Consider the following 10,559-nt stretch of genomic DNA (forward strand, 5'->3'; position numbering starts at 1 on the left):
ATTAACTAGTGTGTTTGTGTGCGGTAATGTGGATTGTAGAGGTGGGGGGAGAGGGGGAGGGAGGGACACGTTAATGTGAGCAGATGAAGCAGCGGGGAGGATTTAAGTGTGTGTCGACTCTGGAACTGACAGACGATGTGGACCGACGCCTCTCTGTGGGCATGGATGTTTACAGTGACAGAGTGGGACTGATGCTCAGCTGTGATTGGTCGCTGAACAGGGAGGGCAGACAGTCAAATATAAAGCCACCACAATCAGCCAGTAAATGCCAAGAAGAAGACAAGAAGACAACTGCCCTGGGGTAGTTGTAAGAGTTAGTGGTGTAGTGGACAGAGAGAGAGAGAGAGAGAGAGAGAGAGAGATAAAACCCTGTCCACGTCGGCCTTTAACTGTCCGCACTAAAACAGTTACTACTGTAGTCTCCAACAGAGAGCGCTAAAAATGTAACTCTGCCCTAACCGTACATAAAAGATGGACAAACATCTTCTCACGGACATAAAAATGTTGTTTGGGCTGAAGTACAACTGCAAAGTACGACATACAGTAGTCCAAATACAATAGTACGAGTACTTAGATTACCTGTTGTGGTCTACATTTCGACTGGTACTACATTAAAATACTAAAACCTAAACAGACTGCATACTTGTCATCTATGATTATTTCAACATTATTTGTTGTTATTTTTTATGTTTAAGTCAAATATTTAAACAAACACTTAATAAAATTAAAAAAAATTAAATATGAAGATGGTGATAGACATTTCGGAGAGAAAAACAAACCCATCAGTGGGTGTGATGTGGATAGGTTTTCTTTCGTCTTCGTCTTCATACATCGTACATTCCTGATTCCATATCACCATGGTGACGATGGCTTTTTTTTTTCTCCTTTCTTTTCTTTTCCCTCTCCAACTTGTTGTCATGCATAGAGATGAGACTAAAGCTGAGAGAGAAATCCATTCCCTCCCTGTGCTATAAATAAAGTTGGCTTCCTGAGCCTCAGCCTCTCTGAGGGTACCGACCTGAGGGTACCGATCTGAGGGTACCGATCTGAGGGTACCGACCTGAGGGTACCGATCTGAAGGTACCGATTTGATGTCTGGGGAACCAGATCTTGATTTTCTGCTCCTGAAAATGTTGGCTGTTCTTATGTGAAATGTAACAAGTTGCTGGTTGTTGGCTGTTCTTATGTGAAATGTAACGAGTTGCTGGTGATGGAAAAGGAGTCGGTCACTCACCTTCTCCTTCATCTTCTCGATCTTCCTGACGGTGCGTCGCGTGGCCCAGGAGGTTGACGTGCAGATAGCCGGACTTGCTGAACTGCTTCTCCTCCTGTTTCTCTGCGTCTTTCAGTTTACTCTCCGCACTGATGCTCTCAGTGTGGTACATGTGGTAGGTCTTCATCACCTGCAGACAAAGCGGGACAGATACACCCGTCAGTCCGACCCCTGGCGTGTTGTCAAACTGCACAGCACGTGTAAAGGAGCGCAGTTGAAAATCCAAATCCTCCTCTGACAGGAAAAGGACGATATTTTTATTATTGTGGTAAAGAACCGTTTGACTTGTTGTAGTTCTTTCTGAATAAAAGACTTGAGCTGCTCAGCAGACATTTTCTATAGGACAGGGGTCCCCAACCTCCGGTCTGGGGACCGGTGCCAGTCCATATGTCATTTGGTATCGGGCCTCAGTGGGACATGGTAAAAAAAAATGGACTTCAGTTTTACTAATTTACTTCATTCCAAAAAAATCCAGTCAAATCAATTTACTGTTTTCATTCAAGGATGATCTGTCAATGTTTCAAACCAACAGGTCCAAGGTCATTCAGTCTCTGATACTAACAGAAGAAAGTCTAAAAGACGTTTTATTTATTTTGAAAGTTTAATGATCCTTCAACGATAGTGCGGTTTTACTGGTCCACAGTAACGGCTGGTACCGACCGACCGGTCCTTGGTATAAAAAAGGTTGGAGACCTCTGCCATAGGAGACAGATCTGGACCGCAGGCCGGTCAGTCAAGTACGAACCCTCATTGTTTTTGTGGTTGTTTTTTTACACTGAAGATCTGACTTTGTTCTGCTGAAAAAACAAAATCCACCCATTCCTGGAAAACTCTTTTTTCATCTTAGGAGAGGAAAGAACTTCAGGTGAAGACTGATCATCAGTCTGGGACGGAAACCAAATCGTTAAAATATTGTTAATATGATACGTTAAAAAAAAAACTAAAAAAACAAGAGCCGATAATTTAACAAACCAATAAACAGACAGGTGTGGTTGCTATGGTAACAAATCTGCTCCAGTATCTCACACCTTACAAGAATCTGTTCAAAAAATGTCCACCAACGAGTGGACAATAACGTGCGATAAAAAAAATCTGAAATATGAGCAGAAATTGGCCAAAAGAAAGAAAGATATTATTTGTCATGGATTCCATGGACCTGATGTCAGTGTTTTCACGGTGGCCTGTTGGATCCATCAGTACAGTAGTAACCCAGATGTCACCACAGTGGTTGGAGGCTCGTGTGTGTGTGTGTGACTCGGCAACTGTCGTTTGTAGAAAAACATTCCTGGGATGAAGTCTTATTTTTGTCTCCGTTTCCTTCTTTGATTTTTCTTCTGACACGTTTCCGCGCCGACACCTCTCCAACTTTCACCCGTGGTGATGAGAGAAGTGCGGTGAGAAAAACAACACTCTCTGGCTGCACTAACTCATTCCATATGCTCCGTGAAAAAAAAAAAAAAAAATCACCACTTAAAGCTCTCTGTAAAACCTCATAAACCGGTGTCCAGATGTGGGCTGTGACCAGAATGTGTGTGAACACCAGGATGTCGTCGACATAAACACTGATTTATTTGTTTCCTGTGACAAAGAGCTGCATCTAAACACCAGGGTTCTTTTTAATGACACAGGTTCGGTCTTCAAATAGGAAATGAGTCTCTGGGTCACTCACCTCTGTCCACCGATCTCTCTGCTCTGTGCTTTACTTCATATTAAACCCTACAGGCAGAGCAGAGTCACTACACACAACAAACGTGTTGGTTTTCTTTTAGAAAAAAAAAAATTTGGAGGGGGATTTTTAAAACCCTAATTACACGTCATGTTGGTCGGATAGTGAAAAATTTTCTTGAACATTTTGATTTTTTTTGTTTTAATTTAATCTTCTCTGCACGTTTTCCACCAAATTCGAGCATTTTGAATTTTTGGGAATTTTTTAAAAGGTCATTATTTTGGTTGGTTAGGTGAAAATTTTTCTTGAAAATTTAAAACATTTTTTTAATTTTTTTTTATTTTATCAAGTTGAATGTAAACAACTACGTATGTACGTCTGTGTGGAGTTGAATTGTGTTCATTATGGAGAAAACCAGACCAACACTTGTCTGTCTGTCCATCCGTCCGTCCGTCCATCTGTCTGTCCTCAGGCAGCTGCACAGTCTCTTCTAAATTGGTCTGAATTGTGGCAGATTTTCCTGCCAACTTTGAGCCAAAGTCATTTTCAACAATTCAGAGCTAAACACCAACGTCTCCAGGAGGTTTGGCTTCAACAACACTCGCTAACAAAGTACTGTTTACAAAAAGTACTTACAGGTTTATACTACAGTACTCTGCAGTGATAATGTACATGAAAATGTATCACGTGACCACTCTGGTTCACTGAGGCTCTTAGTTTCTCTTTGTTTCCAAAAGTATAATTAAGAAAAAAAAGGTTTTAGCTGAAAATAAAACCCTAAAAGTCCTGCTTTTTTTTCAACCAGTTCAGACTAAAACCCAGCCGCCACCAGCAGCAGCAGCAGCAGCAGCATCACTCTCCTCTGTCCTCCCTGACACTGCAGGGTTAGTGTGGGAGGCAGGAATATCTTTTGCAGATGTTATCGCACTTTAAATGAAAACTTGTGAGTTGTGGGGAACGCAGACTCTGAGCTCCAAAAACAAAACAAAGAAAAAGTCAAACAGTGGTCAGGATAACACCTTGAACAGGTCGACCACGAGCCAGAGAACGGCGTTTACATCTGGGGTCGATTTAGAGGCTTCAGTCGACCTGAACGTCCGTGGTCTCAGAGAAAGAACCCACAGAACGAGCCCACAGAAGGTTAAAAAAAACGAAAACTAAAAGAAAACCTTTTTTTAAAACTAACAAAAAAGACCATTGGTTAAACAGTAAGAGACTAAATGAGGAAATCATCATCAGACTGGGTGAGTGAGTGAATGGGTGCGTGGGTGAGTGACCTCCTGGCTCCTCCGTCTCTTCACCAACATCAGCCACTCGGTGGTGTCTGATCAGGAAGATTAGTCGGGGCCGCCATCGATCCTGGTGGGATATTACATCGACGTGGCAGGAAATGAACACAGACTGAAGTGAAGAACAGTGAGTTTTTGGTGAGTCATGATGCAGAGAGCGACATCAGGACATCAACCACCACTCAGAGTTTCAAGAACGGTGAGTTTTTGGTGAGTCATGACGCTGAGAGCAACATCAGGACCTCGTCGCTCATCTTTTTTCAAAGGAAATTGTAACCTTGTTTTTCTTCCTCTTCTGTGGCAGCAGCAGCAGCAGCAGCATCACGACCTTTAGATAACAGTGTTAGACGAGGACCGAACAGATTTCTCTGAACAAAAACACCTGGCAGCGGGTGAAAACCCTGCGTCTCTCCTCAGCAGATTCACTCTGACTGGAGTCTAATAAAGCAGCAGTAATGAAAAACATTAAAGTCAGAGACTGGGCTCCCGGGGACATGAAGTGATGAGTTCAGGAACATCACTGGTGGCATATTTCAAATCTCATTATTGGATAAATAAATTATGAAAAAAAAAAACAACCCAGATCAGATCAAATCCACCACAGAACTTCTCTGTGATCATCGACGAGCTACAAAACTTAACCAAAAAGAGAAAATCCTGCAAATCAATCAAAAGTGGGGGCGCTGTGGAGACAGAAGTGAAACTCTGCTCTTTTGCGTTTCAGCACAGTTCACTGCAGTTCAGAAGTTTCACTCTTCACAGTCTTTCATGCAGTGAGAACTCAGCTGTTAATCAGCATCTGTCGCCTCAGCGTGGGGTCGACCGTCGGCGGAAACACAGTTTACTGTTGGAAAAGGAAGCATCTGAGATTTATCACACGGAGCTGTCCCAGGGCAAAAGGAGAGACGGAAGTAGGACGGAGGGAAAGGAAGGAGTGGACGGTGCAAAAATAATAATCAAAAAAGACGCCGTTCCACCTTAAAGATCAGCTCAGGTGACGTGAAGAAATAAATCAAAACTCAAGGAGAGAATAAACTTTAGTTCACTGCACAGACCCCATGTAGACGTCACAAATTTCTGGGTGACCCCCGAGACACTCGAGTAGCTGTCATTGGTGCAGTCATGTGATCAAAGCCGTCAATCAAGTTTCCCCACCTGAGATTTTATTTGTATTTTTATTTGAACTCTCACTTTTAGTCACGGAATTAAAAGAAAACAGTTGTTTAAGGTTGTGTGTGTTGTTTTTTTTTACTATAATAATAATATAATTATAATAATGATAATAATTAAATATAATAATAACAATAATAATAATAATAGCAATAATTTAATTTAAAAAAATCAGGTGACCTCATTTGAATTTCCAGGCGGCCCGATGCAGGGTCGCGACCCAGAGGTTAAACAGGAAGTGTCAACAGATTACTCACAGTGTAGAGTTCGTTGGTCACCTTGACCAGTTCCTCGTGCATCTGGATCCCGATGTCTTTACTCTGAAACACAGGAGGAGAGAAAGAGTAAGAGAGCGGTGAGTGGACAGTGATGTCAGCAGTGACCGGCTGGAACAATCACGCCGCCAACACCTCGACTTTGTTCGAGGAAAAACGATTCATAAACTTTTTGATGCGCGGTGAGACAGGAAATGTCAGAGCAGGAAGAATTCTATGGACTTTAAATTTACCAGCTAAAGGTCACAACCTTTATATTTGAACTTTGTTTCTCTGTATGGAAAACAAAGTGTGTGTTTGTGTGTCTGACTCGATGACAGTGTGTGACATCACCTGACCATCTATTGACGTTTGTGCTGCAGACAGAGATCAATAACGTATTATGAAGAAGAACTCGGATCCATTTTCATTTCGACATCATCTCTCGTCTCATTCAGCCCATGTCGCTGCCGTCATTATTTCTCTCTGATTCTACTTTTATCCATTTTACTGTGATACTTGTGTGTATCTCTCCTGTCTCTGGAGTCATTATGCTGAGCAGTTTGATCACACAGCCTGCAGCAGGACTCATGGTCTGAAACACACTCCACCAACAACAACGACAACAACAACAACAACAGAACCTCTGATGAGTCGACAGGAAACAGATTTTTTCGTTTTTCTCTCTGTGACTCAGAAGGTAGAAGAATCTCTGAGAGAACGCTGCCTGAGGCTACGGTACGCAGCAACTTTTGATTTCAAACTCTCATTTGATCTGAGTGCTGCCTCTTCCTCGTCCAAGTAGTTCGGACATTCACAGGCTGAAACATTTACAAAAACCCTGTCAGCAGGTGGCAGTAATTTAGTTGTCTGATGTAAGATGTGACAAAATCCTAAGATGTAAAAAGTGGCGTGGGGTAGAGGAAAATCATTTGTGTTTCGCCTTTATTTTAACCAGTTATATATGTATATGTTTATATATGTATATATGTACAACATAATCAGCTATAAACAACAATAACTCATGTTTTTTATTTAATGAACTATTGGACAAAACATGACAGTAACATGAAGTGTTTGTGCTTTTTTTTTTCCACTTTTAAAATTCATCAAGCCGGCCGGATTGAACCCCCTAGTGGTCCAGATTTGGCCTGTGGCCCAGGTGTTTGACATCCCTGATCAACTGAATTGGGAGTGAGACTAAGTTAGTGTTAAGTCAAAAGACTAAGACTAACTCAAAGTTCTATAAATTAAACACTGGTGCAGGTTGTTTTCCTTTGTTAGCTATCGAGCGCTCTGTCGCGCAGGAAGTGAGTCGTAGTCGTAGTCGTAGTCATAGTCAATCAACCGCTGGTCTGAATATAAAATGTGTGTGTGTGTGTGTGAGTGTGTGTGCAGAGAAGGAGGCGCCAACCAGAGAGTGAACAACCGTGAGGCAACACACAGTAAGAGCGAGGTGTCTAGTAAAAACGCCTGCAGACTCTTCACTCCTCCAACATACCAAGAATCACACATCGACATTATTACAGAGAATAATAACAAACAGACTGAGGTCACGGAGAGTAGACCTGGTCATACCATCCACTACTATGGATTTAAAAAAAAACCACACAGGTTCATATATTCAGGTATAATTTAACAACTGCCAAATATTCAAAAATGTATTTTTATAAAATTTTACAATCCCTGCAGTACCTCCCTAGACCTCTAGGGGGTGACTGACCTCTCCTAAGCTAACATTATCTGTTGACATTGTCTTTTCACCTTAATTCTAAACCATAAATTCAGTTTTTATTCATGTAAGGTCTTGGAAACTCCGACAAAGATCGGAAAGATATCGTAAGAATTCAGAACGTCTGACTGACCTTCTTGAACAGTCGTATGACGTCGTCGCCGATCTGAGCCAGACGGAGGATGACATTGTTGGTGTAGATGTCACTGAGCGTGGCGTGGTCCCGGCTCTCGCGTCTGGTCTGGTTCAGCACCAGGTACCAGCAGTTGACGGAGGAGAGCAGATGCTGGTCCTTCCTGGAATAAATAAAAAGAACGAAAGAAACTTTGAACAATTACTTTTTTTAAAGAGAAAAACTCTCGGAAAGTAACGTCTTTATTAAGGTTTATTAATCAGGGTAATAACCATAAAAACGTTAGCGTTTCCTCCCCCGAGGGTCACGACAGTGAGGACAGTTGGAGACATCGTTAGAAACAAAGAACAACCTTTAACGGTCACGCTTTCTTTTTCTGTGAAGAATCCACAGAATCGAGCGGGCGAATCAATCAATCAATCAATCAATCAATCAATCAATCAATCAATCAATCAATCAATCAATCCTTTCACTAAATCAATGTAAACTGCGTCGGCCTTTGAAGCTTCAACCTGAGACTCCGACAAAGAAGCGTTCTGAACATGAACATGTGCACAGTCCTTTCAAACCTCCACCTCTGTCTGGAGGCTACGCTAGCATTTATGAAGCAACCGACGCTAAGGACGAGACAAAGAGACATGAATGGAGCGAGAGAGAGAGGGGGAGGGAGAGGGGGGAGATAAAGATTTAAAAAATGACCCCCAGCTCTCCTATAGAGTCTAATAAAGTTGATATCTGGAGCGCTGCTGTGCTTCTTCGTTTCTTTACTCAGCTCTAACACCAACATTTATTTCTCTTCTTACACGGCCAGTTCACAGCACACACACACACACACACACACACACACACACAGACGTGTCCATTAACATGAGGCTGTTTAAATGCTAATGATAATTGGAGATGAAGATCCTGTCATCGTTAGAGCCGGCGTGTCAGACCTGCAATCAGGAAGTGGGATGATTAAAATGTACATTAATTTGCCGTACGTAACGACAGTCACCGCTGCAGACACTCAAGGTATTATTATTATTATTATTACTACTTTTTTTTTTCTTCTCACGATCCTTCATTTTGTTCTAGTTCTGCATGGCTGCTTCCTGTGCCCGCAGGAACACGGCTCTTTGGTGGATAATTGCTGTTTGCGGTTGAGACACGAAGAAAAAAAAAGAAAAAAAAAAAGGCCTGCTAATCCCACAGAGTGGTTAGAGATGCTTCAGGACATCCCTGAGGACGAGCGGGCTCAGCCAATCAGCACCAGTGTTTCCTGATGCTCAGTCATTCTTCCCTCTGTTGTTATTAGGTGTTGATTCACTCGTGTCACACGGACTGGAGCTGTTTGTGTCAGGAATATATCACTGTTTATAAGGAGACACGGTGGACAAGTGGTTAAAGGACACGGGGTCGTACTCGGAGAATTGGGGGTTTGAATACCAGCAGAACAAATATCGAAGGTGATAAAATAAAAATAAAAATTATGTACTGCCGACCGTGCTGTATCCAAAGAAGTTCAGGAGGAAAAAAGTCCAACAACCAAAGACACAAAGTCTGGTCTTCAGGAACAAATATGTGTGAGTGAGTAATGGCGTCGATCAATAGTTTTTGTGCCTGGGGAAACCAACTTTCGGTGCATTACTGCCCCCTAATGGGCTGGATTGTGTTACCAGTGTGGTTAAATTAGGGAACTGCAAATGTTGTGATTTCCTATTAGTTTTTTTGTAAATATTTAATCAAAATAAGACAGATTATTCTGCACCTGTACAATCTCAGAATCATAAATATTTAGCAGCATATCCGTAATAGTTACATCATAGAATTTGATTTTATTTTTATCAAAAAAAAAATCAAAATATTTAAAATATATTTTAATGTCTGACAATGTAAAGGTTATTCTGTTTTAAATTGCTGTTTTAAGTTTGTCTCCTCGTGGATTTCTGTGAACAAAGAAAATGAGATTAGATTAGTTTGGATTAGAGTCTAATCCAAACTAATCTAATCTGTAGAGATTACATAGATAGATAGATCTAACTAACCCAATCTAATCTAATCTAATCCAAACCGTTCTTTTCTACACAGACATTTCAACCATCGTCAAGGTTCTGAGTCGCTGAAACACTTCTTTCCTGCCTCAGCAGCAGAACTCCAACTCCATCTGTGCTGGGAAAAAAAACAAAAAACACTTCTTCTTCTTGATTTCCTGCAGAAAAGAAGCTCCGAGTCTGTAGGTCAATTAATCAAGAGGCCTTCAAAAGGCCGGGCTTTGTACGGTTGTGTGTTCTCTGTATTTATACACAGGATATCATTAACATGCAGAAGGCACATGATGAGGAAGAGGAGGAGGAGGAGGAGGAGGAGGAGGAGAAAGGAGAAGAGCGCTTCTTTCTGGCAACCATAACATCTGTCTCATTCTGTAAAGACGGATTTCTTTTTTGGCTCTTTTCTTTTTTTTTTATGCCTGGTTTGTGGAGACGAACGGACGAGGAGTGAAAAACACCGACTGTGAATCTAAGGTTTAAACTGTGGCAGTCAGGAAGTAAGAAGGAAGTAAGAAGGAACCAGTTGGCAATAAAAGGAACAGAGTTTATATTTAACTCATGGAGAGAGAGAAAGCTAACAGGGTCTAAACTCAGGCCTGGGGGCCAAATCTGGGCCACAGTGTAATGATATTTGGCCCGTGAGACAATGTCACATGTGGACTAGAGTGTGGCCCAATATACTGGCAGGATTTGTAGCATTAGCAGTGTATGTTATAGCACAATTTACATTAAAATAGAACTGGAAAGTCTACAGATAAACAGACATAATAAGAAATGAATATTAATGATGTTTGTGTTTAATTTCAGATTTAACTTCTCATGTGTTTTATAATATTAATCTTTGGTTGTTCCAGAGTCAACGCAAAATGAAAGTTTGTTTTCTTATGACAAAAATCTACATTACAAATCTAGAGAGAAGGGAAAACAAATTGTCATCTTTCTTTTCAATAAATATTAAGTTTGGACTGAGACTTTGTCCCAGTTTTTAATTTTGGCCCGCAGTGAATTG

The 10,559-nt window shown here is 41.3% G+C and overlaps 1 protein-coding gene across 1 annotated transcript in view; it reads right to left on the bottom strand.

The window, feature by feature from the left end:
* Window positions 1–10,559, bottom strand: part of srgap3 (SLIT-ROBO Rho GTPase activating protein 3) — a 42,656-nt gene that overhangs the window by 14,151 nt on the left and 17,946 nt on the right. Inside the window, 4 exon segments of the mRNA XM_017036738.2 lie at window positions 1,124–1,283; window positions 1,285–1,403; window positions 5,656–5,718; window positions 7,518–7,680. Coding sequence (XP_016892227.1) covers window positions 1,124–1,283; window positions 1,285–1,403; window positions 5,656–5,718; window positions 7,518–7,680 — 505 coding nt within the window.

The sequence above is a fragment of the Cynoglossus semilaevis genome, chromosome 11 (assembly GCF_000523025.1).
Source record: "Cynoglossus semilaevis isolate Cse_v1.0 chromosome 11, Cse_v1.0, whole genome shotgun sequence".
NCBI classification, from domain to species: Eukaryota; Metazoa; Chordata; class Actinopteri; order Pleuronectiformes; family Cynoglossidae; genus Cynoglossus; species Cynoglossus semilaevis.